The 25,006-nt window shown below is 42.4% G+C and overlaps 2 protein-coding genes across 3 annotated transcripts; both read left to right on the top strand.

Moving 5' to 3' along the window:
• Nucleotides 1–496: 496 nt before the first annotated feature.
• On the top strand, nt 497–20,616 carry SFT2D1 (SFT2 domain containing 1). 2 transcript variants are annotated; one of them, XM_040597666.1, is made up of 8 exons: nt 497–669; nt 6,770–6,856; nt 8,660–8,739; nt 11,712–11,793; nt 14,101–14,136; nt 14,884–14,942; nt 16,314–16,343; nt 18,581–20,616. In XM_040597666.1, the coding sequence occupies exons 1-8, from the start codon at nt 607–609 to the stop codon at nt 18,618–18,620; spliced, it is 477 nt and encodes a 158-aa protein (XP_040453600.1). In that variant the 5' UTR covers nt 497–606; the 3' UTR covers nt 18,621–20,616. The 2 variants fall into 2 exon arrangements, with proteins under 2 accessions (XP_040453600.1, XP_040453601.1); XM_040597667.1 differs by lacking the exon at nt 6,770–6,856.
• A 1,382-nt stretch (nt 20,617–21,998) lies between these two features.
• Nucleotides 21,999–23,206, top strand: PRR18 (proline rich 18; the record flags this gene model as incomplete). Its single annotated transcript, XM_040598194.1, is given in 2 exon segments — nt 21,999–22,832; nt 22,834–23,206. Coding segments are annotated over 2 exon segments (1,113 nt in total), but the record flags the coding sequence as incomplete, so codon positions are not given.
• Nucleotides 23,207–25,006: the final 1,800 nt, after the last annotated feature.

Below are 25,006 nucleotides of genomic sequence, written 5' to 3' on the forward strand. Positions count from 1 at the left end.
TTCTCGCTGGCGGCCTGCGGGACGCAGCAGACGTCCTTCACTCGAGGCACGCCTAGGCCGTTCGCTGCCGCCCGGTAGCTGGGTGACCCCCCCCCGCCCGGCCCAACCGCACCGCGCCCACGGCCCACCCGGGGCGGCAGGGGCTCCGGCCGGCCGCTCCAGGGCACCGGTGCTCCGGAGGAGGCGGCCCCGGACGCGCCAGGGCCGCGGGTCACGGCGCGGCACCGCCCCGCCCCCGCGCACGGCGTTGTTTAACGCGCAGCTCGCACTGCCGGGCTCTTGCACAGCACGTTTCCGTGCCCACCGAAATAAGGCTGTTCCGCCCGCACCGGTGAAGCCGGGACACGCGGGGAAGGCCGCCCTTCCTTCTCCTCAGTGCCTCCGGCCAGGCGCGAACCGGCGCCCACCTCACCCCTGCCGGGGCGGCGGCTGGTAGCGCCGTCGGGGCCGCCCGTGGGGCCGCCCCCCCGCCCAACCGCCGCCAGGGGGCGAAGTTCGCAGCCGCGCGTCACTTCCGGTTGGGGGCGGGGCCCGGCAGGGGAGTGCGGTGCGGTCCGGTGCCGTCCCGTCCCCTCCGGCGCGGCGCGGCCCTGCCCGAGGGGCGGCATGGAGAAGCTGCGGCGGGTGCTGACCGGGCAGGACGACGAAGAGCAGGGACTGACTGCGCAGGTACCGCCCGGCGAGGGGCCGTTCCTCTTCCCGCTCCCCGCAGCGGGCCGGCGCCCCGCGAGGGACGCAGGGGGCCGAGCGTCGCCAGCGCCGTGACGGGGCCTCGCCGAAGCCGCCCGGGCCCGGGCCCGCACCGGTGTCTGCGGCCTCCGGCGCTACCGCGTTTCCCGCACTTCCCCCCGCGGCCCGTGCGGGCACCGGGCCCGGCCCGGTAGCGGGAGCCTTGGCGAGCTGGCGGTGTGCGGAGGATCTCCCTGCGGCGGGGGTTTCGAGGCCTTTGGGTTTATTTCCCACATCCCGCTTCGGGATAACGGGGTCTCCTCGTCTTGTGCACACTGTTCCTCCTGCATGGCGTTGGTACTTGATGATCAGTTAAACAAGAGCGTTTCTTTTTAAATTGCTTCTCCATTCCTTTATGCCCTTGAATTTGCAAAAGCAGAGGTCTGCCTCTTGGTAAAGGTCATTTTGTGTGTATTATGCTGAAGTTCCTTTTTCACCCGGTACTCGTCTAGTACAACTTAATTTTTCTATTTCTTCCCCACAGTCTTTCTCATAGTCAGTTTCAGGGTTTGGTTTGTTTTTTTGCTGTGTTTGGACACCATACGCTTCTGAGACTGAACTTCGAGGTTGAAACAAAGCTGAGCAGGCTTATAAAGAGCCATTTATACTGTCACGTCCTTTTTAATTGATGTGACTGCAGGTCAGAGTGTGTGTCCATCCGTGTCCGTCGTTCCCCCCCCCCCCCCCCCGCCCCCCCACAAATCATGGAATATCCTGATGTGCTACATGCTGCTGGAGCATGGTGGAGGAAGCTGGAACACAGGGCGGCCCTGATGTGAGCTGCAGCTAATAAACCTTGGGGAACTAGCATAACCTCACTATTGTTGGTTTCTATGGCGTAACGCTAGTTCTAGCAGCTTGCTGCTGACATGCTTCAGTTGTCTTTGCGCTGAGTTGCTGCTGGTCTTCAAGGTTTATGAACTTGGCCTCTTTGCCCCAGCAAAACAGCTAAATCGCAGTCCCGCCTGACTGACTGTGGAAGCAGCGTAGCCTCTGTGTCTTTTCACACCAGAACTGGCTGCCAGCGTTTGAGAGGGATGCTTCACCTTCTGATTTTATTTTAGATATGCTTACATCTCTGTTCATCTTAGTTCAGTTGCAAGAGAATGAATTAAATCTGCTGTCCCCAGGCACATCTTACATGAGACACATGATAGTGACATAGTCTTCTCCTTTGCTTGACACAGTGATGTTTGTTTTAAGTCAGTGATCAATAGATACATGCCTGAGTAATACTTTTCTGTTTGAGGTGTGTATCCTAGGGTGGAGAGAACAGAGCTAAGAATTTGGTGTTTGTTAAATGCCAGTAACCAAACTATATATGATTTGACTATTGAGTGTAATGATGACGTTATAGCTGGAGAAGACTTAATGCAGCAAAAATCTGCCCATATTTAAAGCCTATCCAGTACATGATGGAAGAAAATATGTCTTCGGTGTACAGCAGAGGAACTTTGTGCTGAGATGAATCAGAAAGATCTTCTTTAAAGTAAATAGACACCCACCAAAGAAAAACTCCGGTGTTTAGGTCAGGCAGTGTCTCTGCTGCAAGTATTCTCAAAGTAGCAATGTATTTCTAGACCACTGGAAATCAAGCCTCTTTTTAGTGAGGAAATTAATATGTGAGATTCACTAAAGTCACAGCTTTACAGCTGAATGGCGTCAACTATTTTTAAAGTCTGATTAACAGAGCAATAAAATACGTGCACCCATACAGAGAAGGATACTTTTAAAGAGATAAGGTTGTGAAAGAAAATAATAAGGTTATGCATTTTGGGTATAAAAATCAACTATTTCAGATGACCTTTCCGGAACAGTGTCATGTGTTTGGTTAAAAACAGTGGCCCTCTCTTCGGAATAGCTGATAGTTTTGTAATAGCCATCATATGGTTCATATTCACAGATATCTCTATTCTTGTCCTTTGTGATTTTTTGCAGAACTGTTACCACAAAGTCAGTAGTAATTGCTGTTAAGTAAAGTAGAAGTATATAGTGAGACAACTGTGTTGATAGATAATTCAGTGAAGCCTTTCTGTACTTTCTAAACTCCAAAGGTGACCAGCTGTTGTTTTTAACTGCAATTAGATCAATTATTCTTAAATATATATAAAAAAAGGAATTAAAGGAATTCATTACCGAAATGTATCAGTGTAATGATGTTGTCAGGGCAGCATTATGCTATTTAGTTTTATCAACACCAAAATCAATATAAAATCAGTCCATTTGATGCATCGGCTTATTTTCTGGCTGTAGTTTCATGACAATTTGTCGATTGATAACTGCTTAAAGCATTCATGAAGATTTAAGCAAGGAGGAATAGACCACATATTTATGATTCTTACATTTTACTCTAAAGTGTTGATACAAATACGTATAAGGAAGCCTGCTAGGGAAAGATGAAAATATGTCTCTACAGATATTTTTTTAAATATTGCTTAGGAACTCAGTTCTGCAAATGTATTCAACATTTTTTTGAAATCGAGTTTTCTCAATTACTTTCATATTCTTAAATTTACTGTCAGTAAAAATGTAATTGTTAACTTCTGGAACATTTCTTAAAACCTGTAAAAGAAAGTGTTTCTATTTTTTTGTTTTCCCACATGGAAAACTTTTATAGGGTCATTAATATATGGGGGGAGCCTAGGTGGATGTTCAAAACCACAAGAAATGTTTTTGATCAAAGGCAGCCGTGCAGATTATAGTTTGTATGATTTGTTGTGTGTTCATAGCAAGCCATTCAGTAAAAACACTTACCAGTTGCTTGCAACTTGTGAAATTAGACTGTTGCAAGACTCCGTGTTTCAGGAAGTCTGCCTTGTAGATTCCAGTTTACACTTAGGGTTTCCTCTTGATTTCTGGATGTCTTGATCATTTCTTTGATGTAATATTTACTTGAAATATCCTGTGAATAAAAATCTTTGCTTCTTGCCCAGAGACTTGGCATTACAGTTTTGCTGTAGAAAACTATGAATTTCTATTAGTTGCTTTCGGGGGGGTTTATATTGCTTAGAAGCAAGCTCATAAGCAGTATTGCAAGAAGTGTATGGTTTAGAGGAACTCCCTTGCTACCGCTACGGCACAGTTCTCCGTATCAGCCTTCCACCAGATGTGGAATTTGCATGGCACTTTTTCAGTCTCCTGAGTAAAAGCTTCTGCTAATGCAATTACCATAGAGTATAACGCCGACTCCTTTTATCTGAACTCTAGGATTAGCTGTACAGCTTTTGTCAAGGCAACAAACAAAATTCCTAATCACCCTTACGTTGCTTCCTGCTTTTGTTGCATAAGACAGCTTAGACTCACTAACTTTTTCTTAGGGTTTTGGTTCATAGTCTCTGAATGTAGGTATAAGAAATTAAGCTGTTACTTCAGGGGGTCTCTGCTCCTTTTACAGAAATTGCAGCTCCTGCAGCACACATGGCAAAATAGGCAGGGGGTGTGCCAGGTCCTCAACTTTTAACAGATTGTAGCCTGGCATTTTAGCACAAGCTGAAGTCTGTGGTTTAAGTAGTTGAACTATGTACCTGTTACTAAACTTTTGCAGCAAGGTGCTTCACTACAGGTGTGAAACAGACATCTCGGAGAGGTGGCCAGTTCCATTGCTTCCATGAAACTTAAAAAGTATTAGGTCCCAGGGAATAAGAAAATGCGTTACCAGATCTCCAGTTTCAGGATTTTAAACACTGTATTAGCAAGGTCCAGCTTGATAACATAAATGGTGATGACATCAGGAATGGTTGAAGGATTAGCCTTCATTTTAAAGCCAATTAATTTATTTAGTTTTATTATTACAGAGAATGCTGTGTTGTGGTGCTCTGGCAGCCCTTGTGCCACAGCTTATCTTCTTGCAGTTCATGTGGATGTATTGGCAATCTTAAGTTTTTAAGAATTAAGTCCATGAAATGTATTAAACTAGTTTTAAAATCACACTTTAAATCTGGTAGCGTTTTTTGTTCCAAACTTTTGTGTGGTTCACTCATTTATGGTGTTGGTATTTTTTTCCACCTAATAACTGTTAGGGATTTAAATGAAGATAAAGCTAATTTCAAATTTACATGAAAAAAACCCCCACGTTTCCTGGTAGTTGTTATAGGAACACCATCAGATATTAATACTAGAAGTAGAATAGCAGTAAGTAGCAGCAATGTGCCTAATATATCTGAAGAAATTATTTACCTTCATCCTTTCCCTGTTTTCTAGGCAATCTGAAATGTGTGCGCTGCATGTACTGATAGTATTGGCCCATCCACACTTAATTTCTGTGCAGGGGTGGAAAGAATTTTTACTCTTGTTTTTTTTTCCCTTTTTTGTTGTGCGTTTTTCTTTTTTTTCTTTTTTTTTTTGTGTGTATGTGTGGTTAGTTGCAGGAATAGGTGTAACTAAAAGCATGACTCAAATAGCTATCTTAAGTTATGCCCTACCAGTTCTTCCTGCATCTTACATGTGAATGCATTCAGGAATATGACTATCAACAAGTATCTTTCAGTTGCTGTTTTTGTCTTTCTTTAATGCATACATAAGGATAAAAATTTGGACCCAACAAGGTAAGCTGCATCTTCTGCCCTTTGGGAAGTTCTGCCTTCACTGTTAAACACAGAGACAGGGAAAGAGAATTCAGAACAGTATTGTATCCCAGCTCTCAGTCTGCTGGGAGAGTATGCAAGTGTAAAAGATTATTTTACATACCCTGATCCCCCTTCTTAAGTAAACATTCAAAGTATTTAATTTGATTAAATAAGATTAGTAATTTCTTTATAAGTAGGCCAAGCTATTCCGTGTTCATGTACATTCAGATGCTGATTCATCACAGCACATAAATATGTGCTTGTTTGTGGCCCTTTTTTGTTAAACTAGGTATAGATTCTTCATTTGTACAGATGTGAAATCATTCTAAGCAGTAACCAAATTCATTCACTTACCACTGCCTGAAAGAGAAATTTTTCAAGAGATTAGGAAAAACATCAAACAAATTGACTGGGGAAGCCCTAACTTGTACATTTGGTTAATAATCCTTGATTAAAAATATGTGTAGACTAGGTAACAAGAGGACAAGTTTGCTTGTGTCATCTGAGCAAATAGACAAGTTAGCTTTTTATGGTCATCTTACATAAGCTGTAGCAACACTTGACTTGATAGACCAATTTAGAATAGAAAGTATATTTTAATTTTAGTCACCCAGAGTAAGCTGAAATACAGTGTTCTTAAAGCATGGGTGGAGAAGATGAGCTGAGCATATCTAAGAAAACACTTCTGCTGATAGGAGCTGTTCTTCTGCCAGCTTTGTGGCCCTGCTTCGTAGGTCAGCCCCCCCACTTTTCTGACATCTTGCCGAGCTGGTTTGACTCATTAGTCTAGCATAGGACTAAGTCATCAGAACAGAAGAAACACTAGTTCTCGCTTCTGGGAGCTGTCAGCTAGCTCAGCTCATTAAGGGGTCTTACAGGTTCTGGAGTCATACTTGGAGAAGCAGGAAGTAAAATGATCCCTTTGGTCAAGCTGTCTGTCTGATGGGACCTACCTGCACTTTTGCCCTGTAAGGAACAGTAGTTGAAGTGGGATCATAATGCTTGCAGTGGATACTTGTATTAATATGTACCATGGATTCTGTCTAGTAATAGAAAAAGGTAGTCATGTCTATAGGAACATGCAGTGCTGCACAAATAGATTCGTCTGCAAATTACTAGAAGGTCCATTCGTTCAATTTGGTACAATTGCGTTTATTTTCAGTTGTAACTGTACAGTAAAAAGAAGGTCTCTTTCCAAGTGGAGCAGTATTGCTTCAGTGCCAGGATGTACCTTCACAAGTTTTGTCTTTTTTCGTTTGTTTGTTTTGGAAATATGTTTCCAGTTTGCTAATACAATTTCTTACACTGAAATAATTAATATGCAAGCAACTGTTAAGCAAGGTAAAATAACTTTCTCACTAAAAAAATATTTTGTTTGAAATGAAGGACTTCAATAGCAAAGAAAAATATCCTTAGATTGTTTAAAACTGGGTTTGTAATCCCCCACCTTTTTTTTTTCCCCCTCTTCTGTTAAGGTCCTCGATGCCTCTACACTCAGCTTTGGTACTCGAATCAGGTGGTTTGCCATATGTTTCGTTGCTGGTGTTGTATGTTCTATTCTTGTAAGTAAAGTTTGGGTTTGTTTTTTCCCCAGTACTATGTTACTGTTCTACAGTTGAATCTTGTTCATATTCATACTTTGTATATGATTCTGTGTTTGCTTTATCCTGTATCCTAAATTTTGTATCCATACATTTAACTGGACCATAAATTTAAGCTTGATTAGCATGTAGGGGCTGTTCTGTAAATGATGATTTTGACCATCTTTCTTCTGTTCACAGCAGAGAACATTTTTATTGTAGCCTATTAACATTTCTTACTAAAAGGTTTGAACACTGACAAAATACACTCTGTTTCTAATTTAGATTTGTGACTGGTATACTAGGAAAGAGCTTGCACTGCTCTTCAGCGTGTACCCATCTTCTTTTTATTCTCTGCAATAAAAGGGGAAGAGGGGGAGACTTGAAAGCTTTTTAAATGCTGAAGAAACCACAGGTGTAACCAATCTGTCATTCTCACAAATCAACAGGTGATGACTGTGGTAGCATGTTGACAATTGAAAAACCTGCTGCACTCCTATTGATCTTACAGTCAGCAGATCATCTGTTCATTCTTGAACTTGAGGTGTTGGCAGGAGGCTCAAATCTGCAGTTAAAAGTTGAGATCTGTTAATTGATTGGGTCTATCAAAATCTGACACAGGTAACTTGCAGTACAAGGCAGTTCTTCATCTGTATGGAAGGTCCAGGAAACAGGTGGAATAACATTGGGGAAGTATTCAGACTGATGGTTTTGGGTTTTCTTTCTTTTTTTCTTTTTTTTCAGTATGGAGTAGAATGTTGGTTTTTCACAGAGCGTGACTTTTGATGTAAACTAGTTGGCAGCCTTTGGCCAATGTGTGTTGGTAACATTTGCAGTTTTTGTGGAGACTGTCAGGCTGATCATCTTGCCTCCTAATGCATTCTGGTAGTAGGATGGAGAAACTTGTCCTGTGTGTATTAGTTTCTGGTTTTGCCATTATTTAAATTACTACTGCTGCTCTTCCATTTACCATGAAAAGTTTTTTAAACCAAGGAGACATGTAATGATAGAAAGAAGCAGCTGTGGAGAGCAACCTGTAGATTGAGGCTCTCACTTCAAGATCGCCAGTCACTGGATTGTCCTGCAGGTGGAAGCTTCTGATTCTTTCTCAAAACTTGTGATTTGCTAGAGTCCCTGAGTCCTACCTATGAGATGGGTCTTACCTATGAGGAGTCTTATTTAAGTGGTAATCAGCTCAGTAAAGGCACTGGGGAGTGGTATTACTCATTGATGTCTATGGCAAGTACAGTGACAAACTCTGGCCACATGCTTGCGTTGGAGAGGGGGCAGGTTCTTGGGAGGGAGCTCAAGACTGGTTGGAATCACCCTTTTTTAGGGTTGCTTAAGCATTATTTGGTTGACTTCCTCCACCCCTCCATATTTTTTTGCAGGTAATATTTAACCAGTATAATCACAAATTTTAGTACCTGCCATGTCTGTGCTTTAACACCTATTATCCTTTGTGTGCAGGTGTGTGTAATGTATAGTGGGGCATTGTAACGCAACCGGAAGTGTCCTAAGTAGAATAGAAACAGTACAAAGAAACGTTATGAGCAATATAAATAAACATTGCTTAGTTGTAAAAACATTGTGAAATAAGTAAACCAATATATTACTTTGCCTGTAGGTGGCAATAGAAGTATGCTGAATTGACTGCTGCAAAACAGTCTACTGGTATATGTTAGAATGATGCTTTTCATAGTCGGAAAATATATTTATAGGCTATAAAATCTAAGTAAATTGAGTTAACTGATTACAAACATACCAATAAACTATCTTTTATAGGGAGCATCGCTATGGTTCCTGAAGGGGATCAAACTTTGTGCAGTGTTTTACACCCTGGGAAATATTGCTGCGTTAGCCAGGTACAATTTCTTAATTTTTGTTAATAGAAAAATACCCTCTTTTTCATCTGCATTTCCATTTGCTTGTACTCTCAAATGGTGTCTGTTTGTGGTGTATAAACAACATTGATTTCATATTGAAATGCTAATAACATAAAACTGTGTTTGTCTTAAAGTTTTAAGTTTATCATAATTGGTGAATATCAATTATTGTCATTGCCCCATTGTGATGCTTTACGTGATTGTTTTGTGGAGACACCACAACTGCTATCTGAAGTATGAATAACAAATTGCTGGCTGAATGTTTTGTACTTTTTACAGCTAAGTCCTTCTGCCAGGTACAGAGGTACCTCAGTTTCAGGGGCAAACTGGTAGTCTGCCCACTGTGTGGATGCTTTGTTACTGGAAGGAGCTTTTTTGCTTTTAACAGAGAGAATGTTACGTTTCTGGGAAAACCCTTTGAAAAAGGAGGGGTTCAGGAAATCCTCCTTTTTGACTGTAAGGCCAGGCAGAATCTAAATATTGTTCACAGTGTATTTTTAAACTCTATGATTCTCTGTTCCCCATAATAATTAGTCTTAAAAGATTTGCAGCAGGGACCTCCTAGGATCAAAAAACTTCTTTCGCTGTTTGAAAGACGTGTAAGAATTTGATGTCAATAAAGTATTTTCAGTTTTTGTTTGTCCTCCTCTTACTGTCCCATCGTATCTGAAGCATGGTCATGGGACTTAAAACCCATGGAGTCTGCTCTTGACTTTCATGGACTCTGTGACCTTAGTTGAGTCACTTAACTCTTGAGTCAAAGCATTCTTGATCTGTTAAAATTCAGGTGAGTACTGTTAACATTTGAGAAATGTGATGGTGTATTGCTTTTCCTCAACAATTTTGTCAGGGGACAAAAATGTTTATACTGGAGTTGAGTCTCATTTGTGTAACTATTCCATCTCATACTAAAAAAAGACAAAAAGTTAATATTGGAGGTAGACAAAATTGACTGTTTCCCTTTCTTTCCCTTACCTTACTCTTTAATCTTTGTAGGTGGTTTTTTTGTTTGTTTTGGTTTTGGCTTGTTTTATGTGTGGGTTTTTTACCTAGTATTTTGTATGTGTTATCACTGCTTCAAATCAAATTAGCATTTTAGAAACTAAAATCTAATCAAGCCTAACTGTCAGTGAACTAAGAGGAAAGGTTTTACAGACTGGTATTTCTTTTAGGAGAATGCTGAAAAACTATAGTCTGGACTCCAACTAAAGTTAGAAGTAAAAAAGGGCCCCCTTCCCCTTCAGTAGTCCTTTTAGATATGAACAACAGGCAACTATGTGCTAAGAACTGTAGGAAATGACAATAAAGTTCCAAATTGACAAGGAGATTTAAACTTTTGCAGGTTTGTTTGCAAACCTGTATTTAAAACAAATGCAGTTAACACTCTTATGAAGTAGTCCTATCTAGCCTGCTTCTACTATGATTTTCCAGCCACAAACACGAAAACAATTACACTTACTTGTTCCTTCTCTGGGATGATGAGTGTATCTCCTACAGAATATGTTGTCTATAAGGAGGATCCTGTGTAAGTGGAGGACCTCTAGATTTCTTCCAGCCTTCCTGCTCCCTATGGATTCTCTCACATCTCTTGAGAAACTCTTGTGATATCTGTCTTTCGATGCTAATCAGGCTGGCATCAATGTATTTTACTTTCTGTATTTTTTCTGCCTGTTTTATGTGGTGAACCTCCCTCGTTTTTACTACTAGCCAATATTTTTATCATCCCAATCCTTCCACTAGCTAATTTTTTATTGTAGCTTTTCAGTCTCCTTTTTTTGTGTGTGTGTCTTAATTTTATGGCCCAGCAGCCATGATTAAAAAATACTGGAAAAAAAAGTTAGTTTGGGTTGCAGTGAATTTAAATATTTTTTTTCTATCTAATTGAGAAAACATTTTTTTCCTTTTAATATGGACTTCTGAGGTCTGTCTATGCAACTTAGAAAAAAAAAAGTGAAGAGGATATATACACAGAGTTGCTGGTAGGACAACATCGGGTTGTGAAAGGTCATGGCTTCAGTTTACTGCTTGGGCTGTGGATTCCCATATTTCTTCCATCTTAGAAGATGTGTGCTTCACCAGGCTTATGACTGGTTTTGGAAAGGGAGCTTACCAAACTCTTTCCTGCCACTGGTTGTTTCATTTAATATAAATATTACCTAGAAAAGGAGCTAGACTAGATTTCCTTTCTGTAGTAAAGCATTCGGACCACCACAAAGTTACAGACATTCTTGCTCCCTTACTAAGTTTTTCTGGTTTTCTATAAAGCAGAATGGCTTCAGTGACAGGGAAGGACTCATCTCAGAATATTTGAAGCCAGATAATTACTCCTACGATTGTGAATTTTTAGTTCGTATCGCATTTCTTTGCATGAACCGGTACAGTATAGTGTTGCTGCTGGTTCTAATTCTCCCTTGAAGTTAACTACAGAGTAGAAGACAGCAGGAGGATTTAAAACAAACTACTGAACTTTTTCCTTTTTTTTTTTTTTTCTTTCTTTCTTTCTTTCTTAGTTTGGGCAAAGAGTTAGAGCTTCCCTGTAATACTGATTGTAGCTACTTGTGTGCTGCCTGGGTAAGAAGTTTATTGTTAAACTGAAATTTTCTACAGAAGTTTGGTCTTTGTATTCTTTGCATTCTTTTGGCAAGTCAGTTTGTAGAACAGTCTCAATGTGAAATTCAATAGACTTCAACTTGACAACCCTCTGCTATAAGTGGTAAGGAAAGAATTCCCTGACCAGGAGTGATTCAATATGTAAGCTGTTTCCAGGATTAAATTAGTGGAGTATTTCACCTTTCATTCTAGCAGCTCTCTGTTGCTACACACTGAAATGCCTTTTTTTAAAGGCTTTGTAGTCATCTGACTGTTGGAAAACTGGTTAATGACCTATTGTCTTTTACAAAGGTTTATTTGAAAGTGATTTACCAGTTGTTTTGTTTTTTCCCTCCTATTAGTACATGTTTCCTGATGGGGCCAGTGAAGCAACTGAAAGCCATGTTTGAGCCAAAAAGATTAATAGCTACAATTTTGGTGTTGGTAAATATACTATCTTTACTTCCTTTTGCTAAAAAGTTTTCCTTTAGCCTCAAGGCTAAATTTGAGACTTTACTAAAACGAGGTTATTTCTCAGTCCACCTCTTCTTTGTACTGAGTAACAATAGTCAAGTTGATTAGCTTTGTGTATCATAAAGTTTATCTAACTCCCTTCTATGAGCCTGTGGTTTTGTTGCTTATGATGTTTTTAATTAATCGTTTGGTGTAAAATGTTCTTTACTAAATATTAATATTAGATTAATTTATTTTCTAAACCAAGGCTAGAGAGACACCGTTCAGCTACTGTGGGAAGTCGGTGGTCACCAAGTCTAGCTTGACAGTTGTTTGTTGCCTGCAGCTCTGTTTGTGTAGCTTAATGGTTTAGCACTTTCAAAGCAATGGAGAAAATTAATTTCTCTCCCCAATGTCTGGGAAGCTTCAGCTTCATGTTTCTCCATTCTGAGGTCCTTGGCTCCTTTTACTTTCATGACGATCACTTCTTCCAGGAACATGGGAAAACCAGCCTTGTCCCAAATCTCAGAATTCCTATCCCAAAACTCTGTATTAGGTCGTTAAAAACAAGTTTCTACACTTGCTTGCTTTGGTTTTGTACTTATTTTCTCTCTTGTTCCTCCTGATTTTTCAACTCTTATTTTGAAATGTAGTTGGCTGTCCTATACTCCCTGTCATACAACTTTCTTTTCTAGTTGATTACAGCTGATGTGGACAAGAAACCCTTCATGAATTATTTTTGGGTGGCTGTCTCTCTCTCACACACCCACATGGGGGGAAAAAAAAAGTTATAATCTCACTAGAGAAGCTCACGTTTGCCCACATCTTCTGGAGAAGTGCCTGGATCCTTGCTTGGACTCTGAGCTTTGTTAAAGAGGTGACATTTTGCCATCTCTTCCAAATCATACTAAGTCCTAGGGAATTTATGTTTCGTAGGTCTGCCCTAAAAATATCCCAAGAATATCTCCAGTCCTCCAGAGTCTGTTTGCTGAGCATGAATTCTCCAATACCTCACAGCTGTGGCCTTTTTCTGGTGAAGCTGAGGGCCTGAGCCAGGCGGTAAAACAGCCAGCACAAAAATTATTTGCTCTGATGATCCTATCATCCACTGTGCTCAGACAGGATGACAAAGAAAACTTGCTTTGAAGGCTATAGAAACAGGACTTGTCAGGGAATGGGAAGAGAACAGAGTAGGGAAAACATCACAGACCTACCTAGCTGTTCAGAGAAGCTACCAACACTGTTAGGAAAAGACAGGGTGAAAGGTTTCATCTAATAAGGAACAGGAACATTGGATGAGAGCTAAGATCGTTAGGATAGAAAAATTCAGTAATAACGGGGAAGAACTGGAAAACTACAGGTTAGAAAAATTGGGATGTGTTTGTTTTCATCCTCATCTTAACACAAAGCTAGAATTGTAGGCAACTTGGGAGTCACAAATGTTTGAAAAATTTCAAGAGTGTGTTATTTTTATCTCTTTCCATGAAAAGCGAACTTTTTTTTCAGTGAAAATTAGAGTTTCATTCTGTTTTCTGCTATGTGTAATGACAAATGGGGAGAGCCAGGTGAGATTCAGTGGAAGAGTTCAAATGATGGTTAAGTTTGCACAAATGGTGTGGTTAATTTGGCACAGTAAACTGTATCATTGTAATGTTCTATCAGAGGTATTTAAGTAGCTTGAATAAAGCCTCATGTGAGGTCTTGCACTGTCTATGAAGCAGCTGCTCCCTAGTGGGCTCTTCATTACTGTCGGAAGATGAAAAAACACTGGCAGAAGCAGAGCCTGTGTTTGCCAAATACTGTAATTGTGAACGAGTGTTTTTAACAATGGATTGTTCGTAGTGATGCATGTACCTTTCTTGTCAGGAGTTGATGTTACGAATACTAGATCCAAAATGATACAGTGTACTGAAATAATAGAATAGCAGTTTCCAGGCTATTTGGTTGCTTTCAATCAGCCTTTATCACCAAAGCCCACCTCTTAATAGACCCAACACATAAGGCTACACAGACCTGGTTATACTCCTCCTGGTTCCTGCCTCTTTCTTCTAAGACTTGGCCCAGCCCTTCTGGCCATGGAGCACATCATACTGTGCTTTCAAAAACACAACTTTACATGGATTTCAGCATATAGTCATTGTGTGACAGCCTTTGGCTCTACTTTTTTCATGAGTCAATTCTGAAAATGCTGATTACCCATTGAAAACATGAAAACAGTTATTGTATTTGCTTTGTTGTGTATTTGAGTATTCATTTTTTTTTGTGTGTATGTGTGTCTGTCCTTTCATCTTCCCCCAGCTTTTCCTAGTATTGACTCTGTGTGCTGTATTCTGGGTGAGTGAGAATACTTTGTTCCTCTAAAGAGCAATCTAGCTTGGTTAGTTTAATTGCATTACAGCTTTAAACATACAGTTCAGTTCTAGAGGAAAGATGAGCTTGTGTGTGGTATTTGTGTTTTCAACTGCAGTTGAGTTTAGGTGGCGTGATGAGCCTTCTGGCTACAAGGCAAATGTACCTTCCACCTGCATGTGCTGTAGATGAGAATACAAAATCTAGAGCATCAGGTTCAGTCTGCAGAATAAGAACTAAGAAAAGCGAGTTAAAATGTACTTAGTGATTTGTAATTATACAAATTGTACATTTGTCAGAGAATATCAGAGAGCATGTAGTGGTCGTTAGAAACCATGGGTTTCTAATATTAAACTGATTAAGGCAAAGGAAGAGAGACAGAAAAAGTAGTGGCAGGAATCTTGATTGACAAACTGGCTGTATGTTCTGTAGAAGTAAACATGTAGCTGAAGTGAACTGACATATTTGCAGAAGTACAGCATCATGAATGAAAGTGAAAGCAATAGCATTGATGCTGTTAAGCATTTTCAAAGCTGGAGAAGGTTTTCATAGCATGATGCTAATGGAGTGACAAAAATAAATGGAGAGTTCTTGGAGCAGGAAGGACTAGCAAATTAAGACAAGGAAATCTGGGCATTGTCAGTTAACTAAATTTTTGAACACGCTGTTGCAATTGTTTATGGTATAGACTGGTGCAAAACTAACTAACTTGCAATATTTATTTTTACTTAGTGGAACAAAAAAGGTTTGGCACTGCTATTCTGCATATTGCAGATGTTGGCAATGACCTGGTAAGATTCTTAAAATTCATTTTAATTTCTTCTCCCTGCCCCTACCTCTGTGATTATATATATATATATAGCTTTATAATGTGCTTTGCATAATGTAATTTTGCCCAAATGCTAGCCTCAATCTGTTTTTCAAAGTTAGGTTGTGTAACTTCAGCAAAATCTATATGCAATCATCTTGCAAAAATGGTAATTTTAAATATATTCTGTGATGTGTGAACTTATTTGAAACATTATGAAAAGAATATAGATGCAAAAAAATTCTCATGCCTTTTCTCTGTTGTGAAAGTAACTGTATATCCATATGGCCTTCTTCTGATTATCTCCCTCTTTTTTTGGGTTCTAACTAAATTTTCATTTTTGAAGTGGAGGAAACTATATAACATTTCTATGGTGTGTGTCCTGCCCAAGAATATTGAGCAGCACTGGGTAAAGAGCGGGTGCATGTGGAAGGGTAGATCTAGTGCAGCGGGTACTGTGATGACCATCCAGGTGCGCTCAAGGGCTGGGCCTGGGAATGTGCGGGCACACTGGGTGAATGCTTGCAAACCTGTCCTAAGTTTTGGAAGTTACTGCTTTTTCTATGGAGATAACTAAACAGATTCGTTGTCCTTGTCCCAAGTGAATTACTTGGTGCTAGCAGACGATCCCAGGTAACTACAGTTCCTGTTTGAACTTGCCCTGAATACACAGTGTCTCTACTGAACTTGGGTCTGAGGACAAATAACCATTTGTTGAGGATAGGGCCTGTTGGGCCTTGTGCTGGGCCCAGGTAAGTGCTTGGTGCCAGATAGAGGGAAGACTGCTAACTCGGTGTCCTACATGTTTACAGCAGACAGCTTCACATCTATTAAGTGGTCAGTCTGGGCATGAGAACAAAGCATAGCCTGGAGTCACGTGAGAAGCAAGTTTCAGAGGATAATAGAATTGTCAGCTGAGTGTCACGATTGTAGTGTACTATTCATACTACAGCATATATCTAGAGTTACATAAATAATATGATTAATGTCTATTTCTGTAGTAATGTATATTATTTTTTAAACTGGAAAAAGTTGTAGCTGTCATATTGAAGACTACAGTTTTCCCAGAAAAATCCATTCCTTTTGAGTCTCGTGATAGTAAATCAGCCTTTAAGTTTATGTGCAGTAGAAGTTACAAATGATATAAAAACCCAAGAAAAAGTGGAAAATCCTTGGTGGTACAGTAAGTTCTTGCCCAAATATGTCATCTTTTCTTGGGTAAGCATTACATTGAGTAGGTAATCTTGTTTAAAAGTTTTGTTACAACAGGTTGCTTTTATTAATGCTTGACTAAATGAAATAATTGGGCACGTGAACACTCAGTCAAATATACTTTTTTCCTTTTTTTTTCCAGGTATAGTCTGTCATATATTCCTTTTGCAAGGTGAGTCTGCATAGTAACTTCCATCTTAACAACAGTCAGTTATCTTTATGCTAGGGAGGGGGAAAAAAGACTGTAAATGTAGTATGTGAAAAATATAACCTCTTCCGTTTACTTTTGCTTTTTTTAGAAAATGATATAGCTGAGCTCAAAGTAATGCTTAATATAAGCTTTAAATACAAGTGCATAGTAGTTCTTTGTTAAATTTCATTCTAGTTTTCATCACTGAAAATAGAGGTTTTGTTTTTTTTTCAATTCTCCAGTGATTTAAAAAGATTGCAATAGTGACTTTTTCAGTACTAAAATTAAAGATAACTTATGGATCTGAGGTCTTAGATAAAAGCAAACAAACAAGCATAGCTTCAGCTGCTAAGTCTACTTCTGAATTTCTCCATTTTTAGGAGAGGCAAAGGCAATGCTTCATGCTAATTTTCATTTTGGCAAGCTTCTCTTTCTCTTTTCAATCTTGTGTGTACAAAAAGGCAACAGAAGCTAGCCAAACACATTATGAAACCACATGCAAGTAAACAAATGGAAGAATCTATTTTTTCTGTAGTGTTTCATGTAAAATGCATTTGGTCTTTCAGCAGTGTGGTTTTGTAAAAAATAAAGTGCTTCCATGTTTATATATTACTTAATGAGTTTTTCTGTAGTGGAAGTGGGGGAAAAATACAAAGTATTGTCTGGCCCTTTCATCTGGTATCTCCCTGTAGTGTTTCTGTCTTTGCCAAAAAATTTGTACTGTCGATTTATTTTTTTTTTTTAAGCTTCAGATTTGATCTAGGGATGAGTAAGCCACATAATTTTTTTGTTGTTGTTTTAAGATAGTAGTTGATAATTACAATGGATTAAATACTGTGAACTGAACTCAGGCTTCAAATTGTCATCTTACTATTTCTGACATCTCAAGCTAACCCAGTCAAAAGTAGTATTCTTGAGTTCTTACAATTCCTGCGGGCTTGTGACAGTCTCAGTAGGGTCATTCCTTCCTTACCCTCCTTGTCTTTTAAATGTTCTGCTCTGCCCAGAAAACAAGTTGAGCTACTAGTCACTGGTATTTTCTTCCCTACCAACACTACTTCAAGTTCTGGACACAAAACCACTGTTATATGCACCACTTTATTTGGTTTTATTTGTCTACTAGATTTTGAGCCAAAGAATTTAATTTTACACAGGCTGCCTTTAAGAGTGCAGTGATTTCTTTATGGATTATTGAGTTACTTGTTTATGTGGAATGCTATCATAAATTTAATGTATAGGTTGCCTGCCTTCTGGAAACAGTGATCTAAACCACGTTAAGTGCCAGACAACAGTATTATATAGTTTATTTAAAGTATGCATTTATCTTGATTTTAACAAAATTATCATTACTTGATTTAACTCTGTTAAAGGTTTACTCTTAACAACAATTTACTTGTCTGTGGTTTTGTGTTTTTTTGTTTGTGTGGTCTTTTTATTGTGGCTCTCCTGCTGGCATAGCAGAAAAAACCCCCGACAACAAAGAACATACATATAGTGACTTTAAGGAGTCATGGTATTTTTCTTCATTTTTCAAGTTGACTAACAAAAAAAATATGGATTCCACTCCTTAATAAGTTGTTACATCGTTTTAAATAATGAAAAATAAAGGCGATTGAAGTGAGTGATCTAAGCAGAATAGTGAGAAAACCATTTGTTTATTGTCAGTTAAAGAAACAGACCTCTTCAGATCTTTCAAACCTTAAGGTTTAAGCTGGCTGAGCCGGCTCTTCACCTTACAGTCTTAGTACAGGCACTACAGACTCTTCAGCCTGTGCTTTTTTTTCCCTGCAACACCATGGTGTAACTCCAGTGTGGCTTGGACGCAGAGCACCTGTGATTTGCTGATTGTCTGGATTTGGCATGCTCCTCAGCCCTGCCCTTGCTGGCCAGCCTTTGCAAAATAAGGTTTTGACCTTTGTTAAGCCACCAAGTGTGCTGCAGAACAATTTTTAACACTGTCTGCATTTTAGCCTGTGCTTGAATATAAACAGTGTTAAAGACTTGGCCAATATGGGCAGACCTGAGCTTCAGAGTGGGCTTGAGCCTTTGCTTTAGCTGGTGCTGTAGATGTAGTCAATGTAACAATGGCTGTTAAGGTCCTGCACTTGATAAACTATTGATTTTTATCTTTAGTTTATGTAATATTTTAAGTATGTAATGGTTGATATGTATATAAAGAAAATAACGTATTTTAATTGACTTTTTTTTTCTTTTTCAAGGGATGCTGTGATTAAATGCTTCACATCCTGTCTAGGGTAAATTACAAACAGGATCTGCTGTATGCTTTAAAAACCAAGTCTTATTCCTCTGTGAATCTTGCCCTGAAAACTGTACTTTTTCCACTCATGCAATACCCAGTAACAATTTAGTATGTTCCTTGCCTTTTGCATTTGGGGAATTAATTAAAATTTTTACTAGAAACTTTTTTAAAAATAAACTGGTTAAACTGTTAGTGTTTATCCTGGAACTTTTAGGCTTTTTTTTTTAACAAAAAAGTACGTTTAAATACTTTGTGCGGAGTAGTCTTAAAACTACCTTGCATCCAGTAACACTTTATTCCCCAGTGTAGGCAAGCCACTAAGATCTGGGTAGTATGCATAAAGATTTCACTTACAGTTCTAAAATTTGCAATGTGCCGTTTACATTTGTATGTTATTTGTTGTACGCTTTTCCAAAGACAGAGTTTTATAAACGTTGTAAAGATTTGGTAAGTTATAATTAACTGCTCCTTTAAAATGTCTATCCATGTGCCTTATGGAAAAATCCTAATGAGAGCGAATATGTGAAAGGTCTGTTTAAAGCTTGTTGGATTTTATTAAAAATCTATATTTAAAACTTTTTTTTTACTTTCATACTTAAATACTTTTTACTAGAAGAACTTACGGCTAATGTATAAATGAGATTTGTGAAATAAATTAGTTTTAAAGGTGCCTAAACTATTTTTTCTTTACAAATTGGCTATAGAGGGCTAAAAAATTCAGCATTACACTTGAATAAATATGAAAATATGAAAAGTGGGATATATATATGACTACATCCTAATTTGGCAATTAGGTTTGCAGAAGTGATTTTAAAGCTTCTTCGTGTAGTATTTAGACAAACTGTTTATTCTGACTTAAACTGATAACAGATTGAAGTGAAATACTCTTAATACTTTGCCTAGCTTCAATAAGATGTCTCATTTCTGGTTTTTTGCAACTAAGAGCTATTCAGTTATTCAGGATCAAAGTGAAATCCTTAGTATTTGATGGCTGATGTATTACAGAAGGTTCTTTTTAGCACAGGATGGATGTGCTTGATTATGTGCTTTCTAAACCCCAGTTGTTTTGGGTTTTATTTTTTCTTTCTGATAATCCACAAATGGAGGAATGGATTTGAAAAGATGCGAGCTGCAGTTTCAGGAAGGGGAAAAAGCCCCCTGCCTGTAAGTATTCAGGGTTGAGGCTAAAGAGACAAATTGCAGTACATTCCTGTATATCTCAGTGTATGTTGCACAAAATAGCAACATGTTTTTGGGAAAGCTGTGTGAAGGATGATTGCGTGATTTTGCAGCTAAACTGCTGATCAAGCCACACCTTTTAACTGACTAGTAACAGTAAACGTTACAAGTGCCAGTGAGGCATCCTTCCTGCTGGTGATAGGGGACCAGGTAGTCCTGATTGCTGCAGCAGGGTCTTGGGCTTGTTAGTGCTGCGTGGTGTAATGACAGCCTTTCCAGCTCTACCTGTCACAGCCCATGGATGCTGATGGACCCTTGAGTGAATTTTTAGTTCCTTTCAGTTTTCAGTTTGCATTAAAGATTAACTAGTATGTGTGTAGGTAGTGATGGATGTCATCCTGGAAATTACTATGCTGCTGCTGACCACAGCTGGCACTGGAGAGATCCCATTCCGCTGGTCAGTGCTTCAGGACTGGGTGGTTGTTTGCTCTGGAGCTGGTTTTGCACATCAACCACCAGTTCTGGTACACAATCACCTTTACTGTGATCTTTAATTAGAATGGTATTAGTTATTTAGATTGGTTTGGTTTTTGTTGTGTTGTGGGTTTTTGTAATTTATGTGCTATGGTAAATAACAAAGCTAACACTCATCAGTTAACACTCAAGATCACCAGAACAGAATGGGTTCAAGAACTGAGGTCCAAAAGTTCCATGTACTGGTATGTTTTTGTATGCACTTTGGTCTGTTTATATCATGTGCAGTCTTTCTTTTTCTGTCCTGAACATGTAAGGATAAACTTTCTTTATTTGCATACACCCTGTGTTCTTTTGTCAGTATTTCTGCACCTTCACATCTGCCTGTTTGCTGTCTATGAATGTTCCAAAAGTTCACAGCTGATGCATCCTCATTGTATGATACCCTTTTATGACAGCGTGAAACCACAGATGTGAAGATCTCTTATCCCTGTGGATCGCATACATCCTACCCATCTGTCACGGTCCACTCAGTGGACTCGTGATGGTTCATTAACTATGATCTCAAAGCGCAAAAATCAAGGTGACCACGCCAAGGGGTTATGCTTCAATCAAACAGCACAATTTTATTGTTTGTCCATAAAGCAGCATGCGATAGGTAGAAAGACAGAAAGTGAATAAAAGGTAAAGTAAAAAGAAAAGGAAAGAGGATTATAGCTACCACCACGGGTCCAAGGCGTCCCTAGGGTCCCAGGTCCAGGCAGCATCCCCCCGGTCCTTCCGATCGTTGTGATCCTTGGTGGAGAAGATCTCCAAAGTTCAGTTGCTAAAAAGTTGGCAACTTTTTATGCCAAGCAACACACCTTGCTCCTCCTCTGGTCCATGGACTCCCACCAGTCTCCGCCTTCTCGAGCCAGGTTATCTTGCCCCAGAGGCGGCTAGCTTCACACCAGGAGGCGTGTTCTTGTATTGTTTTCTGGTTCGGTGTTATGACCACAGTTGTGATCCATCTTCTGAACAGCTGTTATGTGGCCTTATTCAATCCCAGGTGGCAGGGAACGGCATAGTACTCCTCGTACCATGCAGTTCTCTTTCCCAGGGTCTTTGTGTCTTGATGTCCATGAGGACCACATTCCATCTCCAGGTCTCTGTTGGCAATGTTGAGACAATATTGTTCTCTTTAGACCGACTCTTACACCATCTATTGATAAAATTCTGGCACCCTAATTAACATAGTACTTTGAAGTAGAATCTGTAGAAATTACAGGCGGTGGCTTTTTAGACTACATTTTGAAGAAGTAGTAATCTTGGATTCATAGGAATACATGTTTACTTAATTGCTACCCTATGAAACCTCCCTAAACTCTATTCGTGTTCAGGTTACTTTTAAAAGGTAGGAGACAACTGCCTTCCTCCTCAACAACAACAACAAAAAGAGAGAGAGAGAATAATAACAAAAACCCTGCAGAAGCGTTGAGCTTTGTTTCAGTCACAGGAGGAGTTAAGGCGAGGCAGAAGGGTCTTGGGACCAGGCTGGCTCTTGCCAAGCCGAGTTGCTCTTGTCCTCGAACAGACGTGTGCGTGTTGGGGCACCGCGGGGTGCCAGCCTGCCCCCGCTCCCGGCGCCCTGCCCCCTCCGCCTGCCCCTCCTCGTGGCGCTGCGGCGGCCGGGCTGCTCAAAGTGTCGCTGATGCTTTGACGGTGGCGGGAGGATGCCGCTTTAACGTGGCGTTCAGAACCCGCCCTTTCACGCTGGGAGGCCTGAGGACTTCGAGAGGAACTGGGGAGGTGTCAGCCTGCCCCAGGGGCCAGGGCCCCCCCGTTCCCTACCCTTCCTTCGCGGGAGGCGCGGCGGGACGGCCGGTGCCGGGGGGACACCTCATCCCCGCCCCGCGCCGGGGAAGGGTGTTGCCGGGGCGGGCGAAGGGCGGGACGGGGGCCGGCTTACCGAGGGGGAAAAGCAGCGGCCGTCGGCGCAGCCGGAGCCCACGCCCCGCGCTGCCGCCGCCGGCCGGGGGCCGCTCGTCCGCCGCTCGCCATGGGGCTGCAGCCCCGGCGCGCCGCGGGGCCCTGCCCGCCCGCGGGGAGATGCGCCGCCCTGCCCGGAGCGCGCCCCGCCGCCCCCTGGGCCCGCGGCGAGGAGCCGGAGGGAGCGCCCGGCCGCACCGCCTCCCTGCCGCCCCTCCTGCCGGCCCCCGCCGCCCGGGCGCAGCCCAGGAAAGCGGCGGCGGCCCCCAAGAAGGCAGCGCCTCGGCCCGCGGAGGAGAAGGCGGCGCGGAAGGCGCGGGGGGCGCCCCCGGAGCGGGCGGGGCCCCTCTCCAGCTCCTGGCCCTGCTCCTCGCTACAGCGCCGGCCGCCGGCCGAGCGGGGGGTCGCGGCCGCCGCCCGCCCCGCCGCAGCCGCGGGGCCGCCCGGGGGCGCCGGGGGCCGCCAGCCGCTCCTGCGAGAGCCTCGGTGGGGCGGCGGGGGAGCCGGCGCTGCGCTTCTCGCTGAGCCTGCCCCCGGAGGCCATCCGGGTGCTGCAGCGCCGCAACCTGGAGCGGCAGCGGGGGCAGCCCGCCCCCTCCCCCGGCGGCAGAGCGGCCCCCGGCCCCGGCGCGGCGCGGCGCCCGGGCGGGCGGCGGCGACCTGCGCGCTCTGCTGAAGATTTCGCTGCTCAACGACCGGCACCGCTACGACGACGAGGAGTACGAGGAGGAGGAGGCGGCGGCGGCGGGGGCCGCGGTGGACGAGGGGCTGGTACGGAAATGCACCGAGTGGCTGCGCGGCGTGGAGAGCGCGGCCGGGCGCGACCGCCCCGACAGGCTGGAGACGCTGCCGCACCTGGGCACCCTCTGAGCCCCACCGGGGCGGGGGGCGGGGGGGTCGCCTGGGCCTTTGTGATGCCGGCCGCGCCGGGGGACACCCGGCGGGTGAAGGCGGAGCCGGTCCCCGGAGCCGATCCCCGGAGCGGCGGCGCCGCTGTGCGGCGAGGGACAAAGGAGCGGCGCCTGTCCCCGCCCGCCGGTGCCGGGGTGCTGGGGGGGAGCGGGGCCGGCTGTGGGCGTCCTGCCTTGCCCCCCGTCTTTTGTTTTTTTAAGGCTTCCGAGTACTTTATAAGGTGTGCGTGATGCTTTTGTATATTTGTACATAAAAGTTCGTTTTTATTTATTTGAATAAATGACTCAACTTTTGTGTGGCAGCAGCCTCGGCGCCTCCGTTGCTCCGCCTTGGGCTGTCGCTGATCGGTCCGTGGCTGCCGGGGGGGTGTGCGAGCCCCCTGGGTGCCCTCGGGATGAGGGGGCGGGGGGTCACCGCCCGCAGAGCCCCCGTTATACACCGTACCGCTGGGGGGGCGGCTGGGCGGAGGAGGGGGGGCGGGGGGCTGCTGGTGTCACACCCCTGCTGGGCGGTCACGGAGACACGTCCGACCTTTCGGGCTGCTGGCAGCGTGCGGGGGTGGGGAGGGACAGCGGCAGCATCCTTTGTCAGCGTGTCCCCGGCCCCCCACCCCCGGGACCCGCCGCAGCCTCCCCCCACCTCAGGCTGTGCCCGTAGCTGATGCTCTCGGGGCTCTGTGTGCTGCGAGGGGCCAAGTGTGCAAAAATCCCGGCTGGAAAGGGCAAGGTGAACCTTAACAGGCTTACAGTTATCTCGGTCGCTTACTGCCGCTCTCGTATTGTTACCTGGCTTCTCAGAACAAAAGTCAGCCCTAGATACCTGCTACGGAATGGTAAATATTTTGAAAATGAATGTCAGTGTGTAGGGACATGTGAAGTTGAATTTATGTAGCAGAATAAAACACAGTTTAGTGCCACAAATTGGGAATTACACATGTCCTGTAGATAGGTATCAGTTGTTTAAACCAAATTATGCCTCTGTTGATCATTCCATTAAATCACAGGAGATAAGCCTTTCTATAGATTAGTTGCATAATGTAGTGATGTGCTACATTTTGTACAGTATTCCCTTTTGTTCCAGGTTTGTTCAAACATTCTTTCCGTTTTTTTTCTTCCTGAAACTGAAGGAATAACAGGGGAGATGTTTTGAGAAATTATTTATTAAATGCATTGATACAGCTATTGAAAATAATGAACCAGTATAATACAGGTGTGAAATAGCTATACTCAAAGGCCAGAGAGAAAAGCATGGGGCAGGAGAACGTCTGGAGAGTAATTGTGTTTCCTTTAAGCAAATGTAGAGTCGGTTGTAGTGCTAGCTATGAAAGACATGGATCTTCATATCATTGTAACTGAGTTTGCAAGTGGTTCTACCATATTCATCAATTTTCAGTAACATCTTCGAGAAAATCTGCCTTAACAATTGCAAATTTGCTGCTGAATTTAATTTATGCTGGATTGATGTCACACCAACTTTTTGTTATTGTTTTGGTTTTTCCCTCTTCTAACCATGAGGAAGACAGTAGTAGCCGAGCTGCAGCTGAGTTTTCCTCTTGTACCTCTTTTGGGAATGCCAGTTTATAAAGGAGCATCATAGACTCTTGCACATGTTGTTCCTTAAAACTGCATTGCACTTTCATATCAACTATAATCAGCATCTCCAATTGCAACAAAAAGCGATTCACTCATTAAGGGCTGAAGTATGATAAAGCTTGCTTGTGAGACTGAAAGCTGCTTTGTTCAGAGTCTGAAGTGCGGCACAAAATTCAGTAAATTTGAATGCACAACAGCAAATACAGCATGACTTGGGGGCTTGAGACGGGGGGGGGGTGGGGATTGAAGAGGACTGCCAA

The sequence above is a fragment of the Falco naumanni genome, chromosome 6, assembly GCF_017639655.2.
Source record: "Falco naumanni isolate bFalNau1 chromosome 6, bFalNau1.pat, whole genome shotgun sequence".
Classification (NCBI taxonomy): Eukaryota; Metazoa; Chordata; class Aves; order Falconiformes; family Falconidae; genus Falco; species Falco naumanni.